This window comes from Narcine bancroftii, chromosome 2 (assembly GCF_036971445.1).
Source record: "Narcine bancroftii isolate sNarBan1 chromosome 2, sNarBan1.hap1, whole genome shotgun sequence".
Classification (NCBI taxonomy): domain Eukaryota; kingdom Metazoa; phylum Chordata; class Chondrichthyes; order Torpediniformes; family Narcinidae; genus Narcine; species Narcine bancroftii.
Genome location: NC_091470.1, coordinates 158,479,789 through 158,499,801, shown reverse-complemented (window position 1 = coordinate 158,499,801; position 20,013 = coordinate 158,479,789). Strand labels below are relative to the sequence as shown.

Sequence of the window (20,013 nt, the reverse complement as noted above, 5' to 3'; positions counted from 1 at the left end):
CTCTTTTGTGTAGTCTTCCAAAGGCGCTATTTGCCTTTGCGAGTTTGTTGTCTATCTCGTTGTTGATCCTTGCATCCGATGAAATGGTGCAGCCGAGATAGGTAAACTGGTTGACCGTTTTGAGTTTTGTGTGCCCGATGGAGATGTGGGGGGGCTGGTAGTCATGGTGGGGAGCTGGCTGATGGAGGACCTCCGTTTTCTTCAGGCTGACTTCCAGGCCAAACATTTTGGCAGTTTCCGCAAAACAGGACATCAAGCGCTGAAGAGCTGGCTCTGAATGGGCAACTAAAGCGACATCGTCTGCAAAGAGTAGTTCACGGACAAGTTGCTCTTGTGTCTTGGTGTGAGCTTGCAGGCGCCTCAGATTGGAGAGACTGCCATCCGTGCGGTACCGGATGTAAACAGCGTCTTCATTGTTGAGGTCTTTCATGGCTTGGTTCAGCATCATGCTGAAGAAGATTGAAAAGAGGGTTGGTCCGAGAAAGCAGCCTTGCTTCACGCCATTGTTAATGGAGAAGGGTTCAGAGAGCTCATTGCTGTATCTGACCCGACCTTGTTGGTTCTCGTGCAGTTGGATAACCATGTTGAGGAACTTTGGGGGGCATCCGAGACGCTCTAGTATTTGCCAAAGCCCTTTCCTGCTCACGGTGTCGAAGGCTTTGGTGAGGTCAACAAAAGTGATGTAGAGTCCTTTGTTTTGTTCTCTGCACTTTTCTTGGAGCTGTCTGAGGGCAAAGACCATGTCAGTAGTTCCTCTTTTTGCGCGAAAGCCGCACTGTGATTCTGGATATATATGTTGGAAATGCATTCCATTGTCAGGAAGCCTCTATCAGTTCCAGATCAGATATAAAATGGGTTAAATGCAATGTTCCTCAACTGTAACCTAACCGTGTGCATTACTACATGCTGAGGAGAGCATCAGCTATCACACGTGTCATATTTCATGTCAGTTGAGTCTTCTTCAGCAGGATTATCAGTGTCACACCAAGATGGGATGATTCAAGCCGGGGGTGTAACCTTTTTCAATTTGGCAAAGCTACCAGGAATCACTCAACGCAGGACCGATACTACATGCAGAGAGAGGAACAAAAGTATTTCCTTTCATCATTTCAGTGGAAAGAAAAGATGGGCTGAGATTTGTCGGCCAATGTACTTTATTGTACATTAGCCTGGATAGGCTTAATGCTGTTATTAAAAAGACACCAGTGAATTAGTGAATCATATTCTCTGAACGGATCTTTTTGATTCTCATCGACGACAATGTTTTCAACAACACAATTGCTGTGGGGGTAATGCAGTTTCTTGGCACTCTTTCAAAACACAAAATGATCAATAGCAGGCAGAAATAAAAAGGATAAGGATGTGAGATCTCGCACCTGCCTATCTGACAATTAAAACTGGGAGCACGGGACTCCACCCGATATTTAAACCCCAGCCTTTGTGCCTGGGGAAAATGGGCTGAACGTGGTGTTCTCCACAGTGGAGCAGCACATCAGTGACCTTGAACTAATGCTGCAGAGTGAGCTCAACCCTAGAGCTTCTCAATTCAACTTGAGCTGATTTGAGTATCACAGCTATTTTGAAACACCTCTGACATAAGTTCAACATTCAGACGGTGTGAGGTGCGGGAGAATAAGAAGGTGGAGAAAGAAAGCATCGATATTTTTAAAAAATCTACTTTTAACAATTATAGTCACAATATTCCCACTGGTGTCAGGTTTTTGACTCCTGTTCTGGGCTTAGAGTAGGTCTATCCAGAGGCACCAATCAGGGAAATCTCAGATCAGAATCAGAATCAAAATTTATTGTCATGAACAAGTCATGAAATTGGGTGCTTTGTGGCAGCATCAATAGTACATAGTTCATATTATAACCATCTTATGACATTACTATAAAAAAAATTAAAATAATAGTGCGTGAAAAGTAAGGCAGTGTCTTTGGTTCATTGATTATTCAGGAATCTGATGTGCCGCTGAGTGCTCATCTTTAGGCTCCTACGCCTTTTTCCCAATGGTAGCAAAGCGAAGAGGGCATGGCCTGAGTGGTGGGAGTCTTTCAGGAGAGAGGCTGGTTTTTTTAAGACACCGCCTGATGTAGATGTCCTCAATGGAGGGAAGTCTGGTGCCTGTGATGCCACAGGCCAAATTAACAACCCTCTGTAATTTATTCTAGTCCTGAGAGTGGGCGCCTCCATGCCAGGCAGTGATGCAACCAGCCAGAATGCTCTCCATGGTACACCTGTAGATGTTTATGAGAGTTTTCTCCTCAGACACCTCACAAAGTATAGCCGCTGGTGAGCCTTCTTTGTGATTGCATCAAAATGGAGGCTCCAGGACAGATCCTCAGAGATGTTGACACCCAGGAATTTGAAGTTCTTGACCCTCTCCACTACTGAGCCCTTGATGAGTATTGTGTCGTGTTCTCCTGACTTCCTCCTGGTCCAAAATCATCTCCTTGGTTTTGCTGACGTTGAGCGCAAGGTTGTTGTTGTTACACCATTTAATGAGCTGATGTATCTCCCTCCTGCTCACTTCCTCATTGTGTCCTTCCTAAATTGATTTAGATGACTTCAACTGGTGAAGTTATGAAGATGCTACAAGGAATCTCAAAGCCCATTTTTTGCCTACCAAAGGCATGGATTGTGGAATTACATACTCCTTATGACCCCAATTTGCAAAAGGCCCATCTCTGCAATCTTGTCAGCACACCTCTGCTTTGGTCCTACTGAAAACAAAGCTTTCAATTAGTCTCAATGTCCTGCAATTAGTCACTGTCACTCAGAACAAGCCACTACTTTGATTTTGCAATTCAATCTTGCAGTTGCTTGGGGAATTCTCACTCAAGTTGATATCAATGGCCTTATAGTTAATTTGTAGTGTAAAATGAATAAGTATCGTTCAGAAGAATAATCATTTAGAAGGCCCACCATCTCATTAATGAACCTACATGGTAATGGATAAAAATGTTATACTGCTGAGGTTGCAATTTTATGAAGATATCCTTTTTAAATTTGTAACTGTCTGACCTGAATCATTAACTCTGTTCCTCCCTCCACAGATAAGATTAGCATTTTCCACCATTTTCTGGATTTATTTTCAGAGTTTCACATTTCCAATGTTTCACACTTACCATTTTGCAAGTAGTTCATTCTGCAAAGTGTTTTAAGGCACTCTAAAGTGTTAGTTGTTGATAACATTACCAAGACAGTGCTGCTTGTTAACATGTCATGCCCTACTTAGAGCCAGAGAGGAGATTGCAGATTCTGAGATTTTCCTGCTCCTACTTCCAAGGTCCTCAGCCTCAATCTATCTAGCGTCCAGAATTTGCAAACTACTCTCTTATTCCCAGGCTTCGCACTCTCTTCTTCTGCATAGACCGTGCGATCCAAACGCATCCCTGGATTGGGACAGAGGTGAAGGCAAATAAGTATCAGGCTGTAAAAAGTGGCCCTTTGCGGTATTATTATGGATTAAAATTCTTTCTTTAGATTCTTTTTTTTTATTGTCATGTAATAAAACAGATGTAATATTGCACAAATTGGATTTAGCCTGAGTAAGGTAGACAAAGATTCACCATTGGCAGAAAGTGCCCGGCACTCCTTACAGTCAGAGAAAGAGAAGCAAAAGAGAGTTCTTTCAGAGTCAGTGAGTGCCTGTGAATTCGCCTCCAGTTCCCCCGTAGCCTCTGCCTCAGTTTAGACCAATGGTTCTCAACCTTTTACTTTCCACTCACATAGCACTTTAAGTGATCCCTATGCCATAGGTGCTTTGTGATTTGTAAGGGATTGCTTAAGGTGGTAGGTGAGTGAAAAGAAAAAGGTTGAGAACCATTGGTTTAGACCATCGGTAACCCAAGCTCCAGATCCAAAACTCTGACATGGTCAGTAAGCCTTCAGCCCCCAAGGCCCATCAGGAGCCCTCCCTCCGCATCCTGGTTCCGATACTTGGTACCCCTTCAGCCAGCCTCTAGCAGATCGGCAATGATCCATCTGTACCAGTTAGAATTCTTGTTCAATCCCTGACACCAAGGAATGCAGAATGAAAAATAACTCAATAATATCCAAATAAAGCACTCCACAGGTACAATTTAAACATTTTGCAGAAGTATAAAAAAAGTGATTCTGTGGCATGAGGAAGGTGGGAGTGCAAGTTTCTCCCTGGGGTGAGGGGGAAGACATTTTTGAATATTGTTGCAATGTATTACATTACTGCAAATTATGCCAGTCTTCACTGTAGCTAAGATGACAATGTTTTAAGATTCATCACACAATTTGTATAGGGCTTTATTCATGGGTTGACTGCTTTGCAATCAGCTATCTATAACAGCCAGGTGCCACCTGCAGGAATAATAAATTGGAATGATATGGAAATTGTACTGAGAACTGTTAAAACATCCAATCTATTTTCAGGCTCATAAACTTTTCGAATTCCTTGATCTTCAACACACATTTGTCACAACTGCCGGCAGGGTTGTTGGTTTTGTAACCAGAAATGAGGTAAGACATGTCCAGAAAAGATAATCTGAATTTTAAAATAAATATGATCGTGTATCTTTTTAGACATACAGCACGGTAACAGAACATTTTGGCCCACGGGTCCATGACACTCAATTTACACCTCATTAACCTACACCCCCTGTAAGTTTTTCAACGGTGGGAGGAATCCGGAGCCCCCAGAGAAAACCCATGCAAACGTGGGGGGAACGTACAAACTCCTTACAGACAGCGTGGAATTTGAACCCCCGTCCAGTCCCGATCGCTGGCGCTGTAAAAGAGTTGTGCTAACTGCTTTCGAGAAACTTTGCACCAATTTTATCTTTGCTTGGACACAGGAATTGATGTGGACTTGATAAAGCACCCAGAACATGGCTTTAGAATACAGGGTCAGGGTTGAACCTAGACCACTGGAGCTGGGAGACTCTACACTACACCATTGTGTTGATCATGAGTGAGCCCACTACCTGTTCAGTCTGCTGTATGTCTATTGGCTTTGCAGTTTGATTTTGTTTAGGACACGTTTGATCCATTTGAAGATTAAATGAGTTTAGCCCCTGATCCACCACCTCCCTGTGTCATCACTCCCAAAAGGAGAGGACCTGAAGGGAGGTACCAAAAATTTAGAACACTGCCACACAGTACAGAACCTTTGGCCCTCGATGTTGTGCAGACCTAAATATTCCGACCAAAACAAGTACTAAACCCTTCCTGTCTCATAACCCTTTATTTTTCTATGGCCCATTGTGCCTGTCCCTGCCAATGCATTCCAGACACCCACAATTCTGTGTTTAAAAAATAATAATAATTGCCCCTTAAGTCTACCCTAAACTTTCCTCCCTTCACTTTGTAGAGATGTCATCTGGTGTTTGCTACTCTTGCCCTGGGGGAAAAAGTGCTGGCTGTCCACCTTATCTCTGTTTCTCATAATCTTGTAGACCTTTATTAAGTGCCCTATGATACAAGCAGCTCGGAACTTTTCATGGCATGAAATGCTTTGGTCATTGCTGTACTAATTCTGGGAAGAGAGGGTGAACAAGGCAGACCTTGGAATGGTGAAGATTTTATAAATGTACTGTGTTGTATATAAATTCGTGTTACTGCAACACCCAAAGTCCTTCTTCATTCCAAAGATAAGTCCCACCTCTGCTAACCTTGCCTCATAAGACTTTTTTTCCAATTGAAGCAAGATCCTGGTAAATCTCCACTGCACCCTTTCCATGGCTTCCACATTGTAATGTGCGTCAAAAGAACCAAAGACTTGTTGATCCAAACCAAGGCTTTTATTAACTAAAAGAGTGGAACATATCACAAGTAGGTCGACCAGTCCAAAATGACCCGGTCTGGCTAGGAGCAATCCTTTAAGACCTGCCAGTAGGTGTGGCTACACTCTCAGCCAATTACAGTCATCCTACACTACAATCTGTACATATGTACATATACACATTGGTGATAGAATCTGTACTATCACACACATCCAATAATGAGGAGACCAGAAATGAACACAATACTCTGTGTGGTCTCACCGGAGAATGAAACCAACCAAAGTCACCACACCCATCCAGCAGCAGTGGGTGAGAGTCCTCCTCCCACCCAGACCGCATTGACCACCAGGGACTGCTTTACATTAACCCCACTTTATTCACCACACATTCCCAACAATTCTCCTCATATATTAAGGGCAATTTACAGAGGCCAACTAACCTACCAACCAGGGAGACTTTGGAATGTGGGAGGAAACTGGATCATGTGGGAGAAACCCACACCAATCACAGGGAGAACATGCAAACTCCACACAGGCAGCACTTGTAGTCAGAATGGAACCTGTAATAGGCTTGGGAAGACTGTAATAATTTAATTTCAATGTTCAGTCGGAAACCATTTTGTTTTGTTTCGGATTGATGTCAGAAGCAAATTTCAATCCAACCCCCTCCAAGCAGACAAGGGACCCTCAAACTTGTTACCCAAGCTAGTTCATCTTGGTTCATCCAGCTGTGCGCTAGTGGCTCTACCTTCTGTGCCACTCTGCTGTCCATGAGGGATCTCATAAATAGGCCAATTTGTCCTTTCCCTTTGCTGCAGACAGTCTCCACCGATACTCTTACCACTTTGTCTGTTTGTGGCATGCCCTACAATACAAGCAGCTCGGAACTTTTCATGGCATGAAATGCTTTGTTCATTGCTGTACTAATTCTGGGAAGAGAGGGTGAACAAGGCAGACCTTGTAATGGTGAAGATTTTATAAATGTACTGCGTTGTACATAAATTCGTGTTACTGCAACACCCAAAGCCCCAGTTCTCCCAAGCCAAGACTTCATTTGCACCCTGCATCTTCCTGTTACAAGGTCTTTGGTGTCTCTACACCAATGGATGGATCAGGTAGACACTTCATTAAACATTCGGATATGTGCTCAGATCACGACAATACAGATGGAACAGATCAGATCAAGTCCTCTGCTACGTTGTCATGACAGGGATTTCCTGGCTGCACTCACCGTCCTTTGCCATGTTGCTTACACATTCAGATCAGCAAGTAGTATGCTACCTGCTCTTCTGATGACGTGTTTATGCTGTGGACTACAATGACTAAAATCTCTGTGTTTTCTATCAGCTCAGGAAAGTGGTTGAAGATCTGGCAAATGGGCGCATCCCAATCAAATCTTGATTGCCACAGAAGAGCCATGTGTACATTTCAAGCCTCCCTGCTTTCTCGCCCAGAGTTTCTTTTCACAAGATTTGGTGTATAGTACACTGTCTAATGACCAGCAAAGGCTGCATGCCCTCACAATGCACGCCTACATTCCAAAATGTTGGATAATAAACTGAACTTCATTTTCTACAACAAATGGACTTGTGAACGATTAGAATCATAAAGTTCTACCACATGGAAACAGGCCCTTCAGCCCAACTTGTCTTTGCCAACCAAACATCCCAGTTGCCTGCGTTTAGCCCATATCCCTTAAACCTTTCCTCTCTGTACATCTGGACGTTACAATTGTCCCCATTTCTACCACTTCCTCTGGCAGCTCATTGCTTGTGGGTGAAGAACATGCCCTCAGGTCCCTTTTAAATCTTTCCCCTCTCACATTAAACCCATGCCGTTTGGTTTGAGGTTCCCCTAGCCTTGTAAAAAGGCTATGATCACATACCTTATCGGTGCCCTGTATGAAGAAAGATCCACCTCCCTTTAGCCTCCTGCATACCAGAGAGAAAAATCTCAACCTATCCATCCTTACCTTATAATTCAAGCCTCCCAATCCAAGCAGCATTACCACAAATCTGTTCTGCACCTTTTAATACTATCTTTGTTGCAACTGGATGATCAACGTTGCTCACAATACTTCAAATACATAAAATGTTAAACATGCATTAACTGATTAGAAACAGATGGGTTTGCTGAAATTATTGATTTGGAAAATGGTTGAATTTCAAAATTCAGTCTGAATTTTTTTTTGTTTTTTTAAGAAATGTGCTTCATATAAGGGAAGGGGGCAGTTTGGATTGACATCAGAGCAAGTTGTGGCCCATTCCAGTCCAAGCAAGCCAACGTCCCTTGAGCTGTTGTCACTTAATATCCAAGGTCATTCATCTTTCGCCGTAAGGGTAAGAGCCTTACAAGCTCGTGGAAAGAAACCCATCACTGACATCTGATCCTGGACAATTTCTTTCTTTGTGCCATCTAGATATGTTAAATCTGAGATTGTAAGAATCTCAGCTACAATCATTTTTTTTTTAAATTTAGGCATGCAGGATGATAACACCCCTTTTAGACTACGAGCCCGTGCTATCCAATTACTGTCACTCCATTGCCTGAACTGCAGTGATGGTCAGTCGATATTACTATCCTCTTTCCTGTGTTCCAGCTCCTCCTATTGACTCACCCTCTCTTCTGTTTCAAATCTCCTTCAACCCTTCTGAAGTTCCTTTAACTCATTTGCTGTGGCTGAGATGAATCATTCTATCATTCGTGGCTCAGCTTTCACTTCCCAAACTTTTCCTCACCTGTCTGACCATGATCAAATTTTGGTTTGATAGAACATCTGTGTGTAACTTTGAGGCTTTTTTTTTTGCTGGTAGGACACAAACAAGGACTGTTGATGAAAAGGCCTTAGGGTTCACGTCGATTTGTTTCCTGAAAGCGGCCACAGACTTATCTGGGGTGTTGAGGTGCTGAAGAAAGTGCGAGCCATCTTAAGTTGGGGAAAATGCTTGAATATTGTGTGCAATTCTCATCACCGCCCAATAGCGAGGATGCGGATGTGTTAGAGAGGGCACTGAGGAGATTCATTGGGATGTTGCCTGGAAATGGGGAACTTTAGTGATGGGGTTGGAGAAGGTGCGGTTGTTTGCCTTGTAATAAAGGAGGCTGCGGGGTGAGCTGATAGAAGTGTATGAAATCTGAGAGGCATAAACAAGGTGCATAGTTAGAATCTTTTTCCTGTGGTAGGGATATCAAAAGCAAGGTTTAAGGTAAGAGGAAGGATATTTAAAGAGGAATTGAAGGGAAAGTTTGTTTTTTTTACACAGGGAGTGATTGATAGCTAGAATTCACTGCCCGAGGAGGTGGTGGAATCAGGTACAGTCACTCTGATTAAGAGTTTTTCGGGCAGATACAGTATTGAATAGGCCTGGAAAGCAATGGAGCATATGAGGGAAATTAGGAGTAGAATAGATGACAGAAAGATACGCATGGGTTTGTGGGCAGGAAGGCCCATTTCTGTGCTATACAACTGTGCAAGCAGATGCCATAATGGCAGTAAATGTATTCAGAGCAACAGCAGCTTCTGATGTTCATGGTTCAAAACATAGTAGAGGCAGCAAGGATTGAGGCTCAAGAGGCTGTGGACAGAATGGATTTGATCTGAAGAAAATAAGCAGTTATTCTCCTTCAGGCAGTTCCTGAGAAACTTGCTGCACTCGGCCTAATGGATGTCTCTTTGTTGTCAGAGCAAATGGAACAGAGCCTCACGCACCTTCACTGCCACCAGCAGAAGGTGCTACCCTTGGCCTCACACCATGGGAGCCTACAGCAGATCACGGCCTGTGCGGCCTTTGATGTTGCAGTTTCATATTTCAGCTGCTTTTTAAAAAGTCTCCTCCGGTTCAATCCCATCTTGCCTTTAAGTATTCACGTTGTTTACAGAATATTAAAGACCGAATACAAATGAAATCATACAAATGACAGAATAACACATTTAAACAATTTAATTTTTTTTCTCAGCAAATTCCACGCACATTTCACAACAAAGACACAATAGTATCTGTGAGACATTGACCACGTATCCTTGTGAAGTCCTTTTGACAATGGTTGCATGACTGAGGAGGAATAACAAATCATTCAGAGAGCTATTGAATGACTCATACCTTGGGGGGGGGGGGGGTTGTGAATGTGTCTCATTGAGGGAGCTAAAGTAGGCACACCAACATAACCTTTTGTTTCAATACTTCACCAACAGACTGTGCCAAGTTTAGATAAAGTTACAATGTCAAGAGTCTGACAGAAGTCGATGTTAAAACGAATCCTCATCACCAAACTGGGGCGCTCTGCATTACAGCAAAGCCAGGACATAAATAACGTGTCTCTTTCACCATGCATCTCGCCAAACTGGTCATTCCAACTTTGTGACCTTCAACATTTAGATCATCTCCCTACTGGTTCTGCCAAGTTTCTGTGGGAGTTAGAGGGGAGTAGAAGTCCCATTTGACTGCGATGGACAAAAAAATGTCTCTTTCCTTCCAGCAGGGGTCAGTGCAGAGCAGCACAGCTTTCTGATCTGCCCAAGGGTTGTGTTCTGTCTCTCAATCATCCTACATCCCACTGAATGTGGCATGTGCATGGGCGCGTGCACACACACACACACACACACACACACACACACACACACACACACACACACACACACACACACACACACACACAAACTTAAAAGTGAAATAAAATAAGGACCATTTAATTTTGAGCAAGGAAGCAGAAGGCGTCCAAGGGTGTGACTTCTGCTCATAAATTCTTGACACGCTATGTCTAATTATAAAATACATCATCTTCAATGAGTGAACTGTTGTTGCTGGAGTGCGATTGGTGTGGGTGACTTCCAGTGCTCTGCCGCAGTGTCCTGTGCAACTCCACTCCACTGGAGCTGGCTTTGGGAAGGTACAAGCAGTTCGGAGGCTCCTGAGTCAAGGCTCCTGTGAGCGAGGTGTTGTTAGCAGGCTGCAGGGAAGCCCTGTCTATTTGCAATGGGTCACTGGCTGGGCTGTCCACAGTCGATGAGACAGGAGTCACCACAGTGCAAGGTCCTTCGACGTTCAGCGAGTAAAAGCCCTGAGACCCATTGGGAGAGTGGTCTTCAAAATAAATGTCCTCTGTGTCTATTAAAAAAAAGAAAATTTATATTAAACTAATAAAAGTTTACAAGTCATAACCATTGTGTGATGGCCTCTGCATGAAGCTCTCAGAAATGATCCCTCCTCAGGATTTTGTATCACATACTGGACCATCCACAGCAAGTGTTGCTTACTGAATAGTAGAAGCAAGTTGTTAAGCAGCCAACAAACTAAGGTTCATAGGTCATCTCACATTGAGGCTGGAATTGGAAGCCTCTCCTGGAGGAACTCAGCAGGAGAAAAAGAATGGTGAACGTTTCAAACCCAAACCCTTCATCGAAATAAAGGGGACTGAGCTCAAAACGTTGATTTTTCTTTTCCTCCCGCTGGTGCTGCTCGACCCATTGATTTCCTCTGGCAGAGTGTGTTTAACCTCATCTAGCAATTACAGTGTATCACTGTATGACTGGAGAGTCACCCTTTAAATAGATGCAAAAAGCTCACTAAAGAGATGACTTTGCCTGGTCAGAACAGACCTGAGTTGCCTGTAAACTAAACATGATGCGTACGTGGAGTCAACAGGAAGGGTAGGGAAGAGCAGGTCCAGTAGAGAGGCTGTATTCCTTGCAGCTACCCAAATACACACACACACACACACACACACACACACACACACACACACACACACACACACACACACACACACACACACACACACACACACACACACACACACACTCTTACAATTCCTTCCCCTCTCCCCACCATGGGAGACGAGCGCTGACACTGATATTGTATCTTTGCGACAGCATTGACACATGCTGGGGGCATCAGTGTGATATCTGTAACTGCCCTTGATAAGCATAACCAGTGTGAGTGGTGGGTGGGGATTGCATTTCTGAGGAGGATGTGTCTGTGCCAAGTCTTTAATCTTTAATTTGATGGTATAATTGGCTAGCACCAGCTCAATTTGACATGAAGCCAAAAGTCACAAAAGGGAGCCTCTGAATGATTTAAGACGATGTACTTGCTGGGTTGGGCTCTGACACCTCCGACGAGCATTTCTTGCTGCTGAACATTCAATGGACATAAACTAATTCAGTTTTTAAAAGTTATTGAGGAGGTCTGTGTAAGTTTCTTTCCCTACTTTGTGACATTGATTTCCAGAAGGATAAGTTAAAACTTGGAAATGCCTTCGCACAAGGGTGAGATTCCAAAAATATTTAAATTATATTTTTTAAAAGTTGGACATACAGCCCAGTAACAGGCCTTTTCAGCCCCACGAGCCCATGCTGCCCAATTACACCCAATTAACCTATAACCCCATATGTTGTTGAAGGGTGGGTGGAAACCCATGCAGGCACAGGGAGAACATACAAGCTCCTTGCAGACAGCGCTGGATTTGAACCCAGATTGATGATGCTGTATCTTTGAAAATAGGAGAGTGTTGGGAATGTGAAGAAAGCATGACTTTCCTCTATTGATGATATTTACTGGGAACGCTGTTTAAATAGGGCTTAAAGAATTATTGGGGACCCTATCCCTCCAGCACACTTGTTACTCAGTCCCACAACCATCAAGTGAGAGGTAGAAGAGCATCAAAATCAGGATTGTCAGGCTAGAAAATGGCATCTTCCCGTAGGCGATGAGATTGATCAACTGAATCCTGTAAATGAGTAAGTCATCCCAAAATATTTATTTTAAATTATATCTTTATGTATGCGAAGTGCCCTCCATAATCTTTGGGACAAAGACACTTTTTTTCCCCCTTTTATTTGCCCATGTGCTCCACTGCAAGATGCAAATCATTAGTTCGCCAAAGGTTGGCCAGATTACAGTTTGCTAAGTATTTAAAAGCCTGTAAAGAACAAAGTGTGGAGGTGAAAAGGAACTGGCCAAATCCAAAGCAGGCCAGTTTTGCCATGGTTTTCATATTGAGGTGTAGCCTCTGTATTTCTGTTTATGAAGTCTTCTGCAGACCATTGACACATCCAAACCTGCCTCCCAAAGAGTGTTTCTGATCTGTCGGACAGGTGCTTGGGGATTTCTCTTCATTATGATGAGAATTACTGTCACCAGCAGTGGAAATCTTACTTGGCCTACCAGTCCCTTTGCAAAAACTGACCTTTCTTCTTAATGATGTTTCGATTTGTTGATTTTGGTAATCCTGAGGTTTGGGTGACGACTCTTCCTGTTTTGTTCTTTGACATTCGTTAGCACAACTCATGCTGTAAATGGCAACTCCAGACTCCAAAGGTGATCAAAGCTTTAGAAGCAAGCCTGGCTCTCTTACACCTGCACCAGTAAAGCTATTAAACGCACCACAATTATGTGAGATGACATCTCAAAAGGAGATCTTAGCCAAGTGTCTGAGATAATTAATGGGGTTGAATTAACCCAGAGAAATGCTTTCAGATGCAGTGGGCCATAAAATGGTGAGTTCAAGATTGTGAAGGTAATTTTACACCTAAAATTAGGAAGGAATTCTTCAGAGAAGGAACAATAACCAGATTCTGGAGAAGAGCAGTTGAAATCTGTGTTCCCAAAGGATTAGATCAAAATGCTGAGGGGGCCTTTCATTTAAGGCCACACTATAATCATGTACACACGACAATTAATGAACAGAGCTAGGAATGTAAAATGTTGACCTACTGAGGTAGTTAACCATATTGCTTAGACTGCTGTCTCCAAGGACCTCTTCTGTGTCTAGAGAGGACCACGCGCTCAGTGTTGCTTCAGTGATGGCAAACTGCTCAGCAACGCCTGTTGGCAAAAAAAGAAGGGAGTTACTGACAAATGAAAAAGCAAATGTGATGAAGAAAGCTTGGTAATGAACAAGAACCAGGCCTGCAGAGGTGACAAAAGGTAAACCCTCCAGTCACCAGCATCCCTTCACCCAGGACGTGAAATCAGTTAACCCAAGCACCGGCCAGACTGTAATAGGCAAGGTACCACCTATCCACCAGTTCACAACAAGGGTGATGGAATGGAGAAGGGAGACTCTGACATTCTGCTTTAAATATAGAAATCAGAAACACTAACTTTGCTGCTTCTCTTTAGCGTCACCATCCCACCCCCAGCCTCCACTATACTGACAGCTGATGTTTTCTGAAACGATGCTTGACCCCACATTCTCTGCCTTGGAATATCACATGATTTAGGCCACACACCCACACTGAGAAATCCCTATTCCCACAGATCCATAGAACACTGCAGTACAGAAACAGGACCTTTGGCCCATCAAGTCTGTGCTGAACTACTATTCTGCCTAGTCCCATTGACCTGCACCTTGCCCATAGCTCTCCATACCCCTCCCATCCATATACCCACCCAAATACTTTTAAATGTCAAAATTGAGACTGCATTAACTTCAGCTGACAGCTCATTCCGCACTCTCTACGTGAAGACGTTCCCCCAAATATTCCCTTTAAACATTTCACCTTTCATCCATTAGCTTCAACAGCTAGAGAATTGCAAGACTATGTGTCTGGGTTATTGTTCCTCCCCTCATATCAGTGCAAGCTGCTGTTTCAATGTCAGGATTAGGAAGCCAGAAATGCACCTGAGCCCATTGGATATAAATGATTGAGTAATGCCTACGGCCTTTTTTTAATGGAAAATCTGAATATTTTCCAAATTCTTTTCCTGTTTCAATTCCAATGAGGAGCTGCTCATTGATCTTTGCTGTGTGGAAATCAAACACTTCAGTTGTCTGGAACTCGGTCTCCTTGCTCCATCTCAGTGATCCCCTGGTCACCTTACCTGCTGCAAAGCGTGCTTCCTTCAGTTCATCAGTCAGACTGGAGTAATGGTCTTCATCCACTGGAGGAGTGTTACATCCTCTACGCTGGCCACCCCAACCCTTCCATTCAATTATGTGAGCAACGCGTCCTCTTGCCATGGCTGTTGGCTTGGTGATGTGATCTTTTACGGTCTGGACCAGGCCTGTAATAAAACATTCAGCGTCACTCTTCACTACAACGACAAATGAAATCTCTACGTTTCATCGCATTCATCAACAATAATAATTTATCTTTTGAATGACAAGTGTTATGAGTGAGATTTAAATGAAGGATTCATATCATTGTCCACAGGCTTCAATTAGTCTCGCCATTAGTGCCACACTGTAAGTAATTCTGTTCAAGTAATTCCCAATTTAACGTGTTATCTTTTTAAATTGTTTTTCCCTCATGAAACAATATATCACTGGGAGTGCAAACAAACCATAGGGCATGGGTTAAGGGTGAAAGGGGAACATGAGGTGGAATTTCTTCACGCAGAGGGTGGTGGGAGTGTGGAACGAGCTGCTGGCTGAAGCGAATGTGGGCTCAATTTTAAAATTAAAAAAAATTTGGACAGGCATGTGGATGGGACTGGGTGCAGGTCGGTAGGACTAAGTGTTTGGCATAGACTAGAAGGGCTGAAGGGCCTGTTTTCTATGCTGTAATGTTCCATGGTTGCAGAAAGACCCATCTGAAAGTAAGAAAATAGATTTAATAAATAAATAAAAGGATTGGGGTTATGGAGAAGAGAATCCAAATGATTCAGCATGAAGAAATTCCACTTTGAGTCCATTCCTGATAAACAGCATGGTAAAGAACAAAAAAAAATCATTCAGCAGCTTCTCACCCTTGGAGTGCTTGTTAACAGAGAATATTAACCTACCAACCAGTGATGATCTTGCAAGTGCATTAATATTGTAGCCGGTCAGTGTTTGCTTGGAGCCAGAAAAAAATCCATTGGTATTTCCGAAGCAATTCTAAATCCCAAAGATGAGGTAAATTAAACAATTTTGAAAATAATGAATTTCAGTTACAAAACTGTATAATGCTGCCACTTCAATCAGATTATGATGAGGTTTTATATACACAAGGGGCAACTGGATCCTATGTTTTATGTCAACAGATCTTTTCTACGAACCCATGCAGTCAGCCTTTATGAATTGTAACATGTATTGAAGATGGATGATAGCAAAAGGGCTTTGGATCTGTCAGGGATGGGAAGGGGTGCAACAAGAACCAGGCTGCTTTTCTTTCCCCCCACTACCCCCCCCCCCACTACCCCCCCCTCCCCTTCTCAGGCTGGGCTAAGGATTGAGGGAGTGTGCTTTCAGGTCAAGCAAATGGGTCTTGCAGCTGTACTGTCAGTCAGAAGAGGAGATCACAGCTGAGCCCAGCTCAGTTCTGCTCTGGTGTAGGACCTGCACACACCTTTGCAAGCAGGGACTGACTGGACAACAATCAGTTCAGGGGCTCCGGCCTGATTTCCATTTTCCTTATTTTTGAGGTGTTCCACCTATTTGCAACTTTCCTTACAGTGTGATGTCCGCTGTTCATCCTTCAAGAGATACTGTCAGGCTGTGATCCCAGCACCAACTCCTTAATAATCACCTTCCCTTTAAAGAAGGGCATTTCTCTCACACCTTACACAACCTCTGCACATCAAAAGATGGTTTACAGTTTATTATTATTTTTAGTGTTGTCGGTGTTGCAATAAACAACCATCACAGGTTGAACACAGCAGATGCGTGGCATCACAGTTGATGGTATTCAGTCTTTCTGAAGCTGGGTGGCAGGCGAATCTCAGCCAGAGCACCATCCTGCACTCTCACGCCCTTTATCATATTGTGCTGCAGAACCTTTTCATCCAAGTTTGGTCTGACATCAGAAACCCTGGCAAATTTCTACAGATGTGCAGTGGAAAGTGTGCTGACTGTCTGCATCACGGTCTGACATGGGGACACCAATACCCCCAAACTTAAAGCCCTGCAAAAGGTAGTGGACACAGCCCAGGACATCACAGGCAAAATCCTCCCCACCATCGAGAACATCTACAGGGAACGCTGCCGTCGGAGAGCAGCAGCAATCATCAAAGATCCCATTCACCCAGCATGCACTCTGTTCTCATTGCTGCCATCAGGAAAGAGGTATCGGTGCCACAAGACTCTTACCACCAGGTTCAGCAACAGCTGCTACTCCTCCACCTTCAGATACCTCAACAACAAACTCAATCAGGGACTCATTTAACGACTCTTAATTTTGCACTTTACTGTTTGCTTTTTTTTCCTCTTTGTAGGTTGTTTACATTTCTTCATTCATTTACATGTGTCCATTGTGTACAGTTTTTTTTGCACTACCAATAAGTGGTAATTCTGCCTGGCCCACAGGAAAATGAATCTCAGGGTTGTACGTGATGTATTCTAACAATAAATCTGAAATCTGAATCTGAAAATCGCACAAAGAATTACACTCCCGATAATTCAACATTCCCTCAGCAAAACACCAGAGCGTTGACGGAGATATTTTGGAAAAGTACTTGCCCACAAACTTTTCACGCAGATGCAACAATCTCACCCACCGTATATCTGAGAGCATGGAGACTTTGGGCTCACCTCACTACTATCCATTGCTTTACCTCACTTAATATTCACCCTGGTGCTGTTTCCAACTCCAAGAACCTAGCCTTTAACCTCCATCCCTGGGTGTGTAGCTACCAGGGGCTTCCTTCACTAAAGCTCCATTAGCACACTGGACAAGTAAGGGCCCTGGTCAGTTTGTTCCTTACTTCCAAAAGCAGTCCTGCATTTAACCACGTTCAGGATGTAGGAGACACTGACCTGAATGATGGGGTCCCAGCAGAAATCTGTCCTGTCTTGCTGAAATATAATCCATCAATAGAGAAAAAAAACATTATATCAACAGTGGAATTATAACGTCCCATTTCCTTTCCCAATTTTCATTCTTTGACTCCAGATTGACTCATTGTCATTAAAATATCTTGATATCAAAGAAGCCATTTTTAATGGGAGCCTTGTTAGTGAACGTTGACAAGGTATTTCACTGGATAACATTTAGCGCTGAAGCTATTTATAAAGAAACTGGAAAATGTCAGGATCGATCAGCAAGTCAGGCAGCGTCTGTGGAAAGAGAAACAGAAATGTTTTAGGTCGAGGATCCTTTATCACAATCGGCGATGGGACTCGGACCTGAAGCATTAACACTATTTCTCTTTTTGCCAGAGGCTGTTGACCTGTTGAGAGTTTCCAGCATTTTTAGGGCTTATTTTCAATCTGTGACATTTTTTAAAATTTCTTTTGCTGAACCTGGTGATGTGTCCAAAAGCTCAGATTGGCATTTGACCATCATCGTCTTAGTTTCTATCACTGAATCCTCTGTGAACCAATAACAGAAGGTCACAGGGCAAGCTTTGGACAGCCAGCACTCTCATAAAGAAGACCACCTTGCTTGACTTACATTTGCAGCTCCTGGGAGATGCTTGCTTTCCACTCATCTTTATTTCAATGGAAGTGGGACTCAACACACTGAGGTTTATGCCACACAAAGTGATAGGCACATGGATGGGAGGGGCACGGAGGACTATAGTCCAGCTGCAGATCAGTGAGACTGGGCAGAATAATCATTTGTCACAGTCTAGATGGGCTGAAGGCTCTGTTTCTCTGCCATAGTGTTCAATGGTCCTATGATACCTGCAGGAATTTCTCAACCCTGGCGATATTTGGAATCCAGGTAGTTGGAGGGATGGGAGCCCTGGCAGGCAGGACATCCATTGTAATGAATGGAAGCTGAATGCACCGCCATTAACAGTGGATTAGGGAGAGGGCCACCTGTGCAAACACTCTGGAAGGAAGGATGCAGAGTACAAGAATGTGTACCTCTCTAGACCAGGTGGCAGGGCACAGAACATGCCATGGGGTATTTAAGTGAGAAGCCAGAAGGGGCAGGGTGAATGGGAAATGGAATCTTGTATGAAATAGGATGCAGATTAATCAAAGCAATGGAGGACAAAACTTGAGCAGCTGTTGAAGAAGCTTGCACGATGTGCAGCCTGCACAGGACAGAGATATTGATGAGGGGTTTAGTAGCAGTGGAGATGAAATGGGGATGGAAATGGATGTTATTTCAGGCCCATATAACCATATAACAATTACAGTTCGGAAAAAGGCCATAACGGCCCTTCTAATCCGTACCGACTTAAGTGATCTCCTCTAGTCCTACCTACTTGCTCCCTGCCCATAACCCTCCAACCCCCTCACATCCATGTACTCATCCAACCTCCTTTTAAAAGACAAAATTGACCCTGCTGCAACCACCTCTTGCGGAAGATCATTCCACTCAGCCACTACTCTCTGTGTGAAGAAGCTTCCTCTTACGTTACTTCTGAAGTTTTGACCCCTAACCCTTAACTTAGATCCCTCGTTCCAATCTCTCCTACTCTCAAGGGGAAGAGCCTATTCATATCTACTCTATCTATCCCCCTCATAATTTTAAATACCTCTATCAAAACCCCTCTCAACCTTCTACACTCCAATAAATACAGACCCAGTCTACTCAATCTTTCTCAATATTCTAGATACTGCAATCCAGGCAACATTCTAGTAAATCTTCTCTGCAGTCATTCTCACATTTATCTGTGGATTGAGTGCAGGACTAGACTCATTTCTGCTCTAGAAGAGTGACCAAGATCATTTTCAGCTTGTAACCAGGAAGGACATAAAACTAGGGCCAACAGCTGGGTTGAACAAACATATCTTGGTCCCAGAAGTGACCTGCGTGTTGTTTGTCTTTGGGACACAAAGAGAGGCAATATTTTCATGTGGTGCAAGTGGGCACTTAAGTATTGTTTCACTCACCACTTGAGGGACCTTACCCCTTGTGAAGCAAAAGCCCATCAGGAAGATATAGAGCACACTGATGCCTTGCTTGGCTCCCAGGATACGTTCCTGGGAACAAGAGCCGGAATGGAATCAGTGCAAATGGGGTCTCTCTCACTCTAATAGAGATCGCTGACAGCAAAGTTCTACCCGAGCCCAACACAAACTGTTTCCTTCCACAGGGAAGCTGGTTGAGGGCTAGCCCCCTGCTAATGCTCCCGTGGACATGAAATGGTCAAACGGATCCAGTTGCTGTAGGGTTTGGTGCGCAGTGGACCCTTGAGGTGATGTGCAGTGACAGTGAGGTCTGGCGTTGGCAGGCAACACAGCAGTGCGCAAGGCTGGCAAGGGGGAGCAGGGTGCAGCCACAGCTTCAGATGTTGACAGACCCAGATCCAAGGGGAAGGGGGGTCTGCCTCATCACCTTCTGGATGTGGTGGTAGCTGCTGTCTCCCCATCTCTTTGGCTCCCCAAACCCCCCCTGAGACGCTGTGGCAGTCACAACCTCGATCGCCAGCATCCACCC

The 20,013-nt window shown here is 43.8% G+C and overlaps 2 protein-coding genes across 6 annotated transcripts in view; one reads left to right on the top strand and one right to left on the bottom strand.

The window, feature by feature from the left end:
• Positions 1-7,338, top strand: part of clcnk (chloride channel K) — a 73,346-nt gene extending 66,008 nt beyond the window's left edge. For all 4 annotated transcript variants that reach the window (XM_069918886.1, XM_069918884.1, XM_069918883.1 and 1 more), the window contains exons 18-19: positions 4,409-4,495; positions 7,104-7,338. In XM_069918886.1, coding sequence (XP_069774987.1) covers positions 4,409-4,495; positions 7,104-7,157 — 141 coding nt within the window. In that variant the 3' untranslated portion in view covers positions 7,158-7,338. The remainder of the gene's footprint in view (positions 1-4,408; positions 4,496-7,103) is intronic.
• A 2,388-nt stretch (positions 7,339-9,726) lies between these two features.
• Positions 9,727-20,013, bottom strand: part of fam131c (family with sequence similarity 131 member C) — a 44,313-nt gene continuing 34,026 nt past the window's right edge. For both annotated transcript variants that reach the window (XM_069915312.1, XM_069915314.1), the window contains 5 exons: positions 17,433-17,471; positions 15,482-15,575; positions 14,579-14,761; positions 13,469-13,579; positions 9,727-10,861 (listed from right to left, as the gene is read on the bottom strand). In XM_069915312.1, the coding sequence (XP_069771413.1) occupies positions 10,515-10,861; positions 13,469-13,579; positions 14,579-14,761; positions 15,482-15,575; positions 17,433-17,471 (774 nt within the window). In that variant the 3' untranslated portion in view covers positions 9,727-10,514. The remainder of the gene's footprint in view (positions 10,862-13,468; positions 13,580-14,578; positions 14,762-15,481; positions 15,576-17,432; positions 17,472-20,013) is intronic.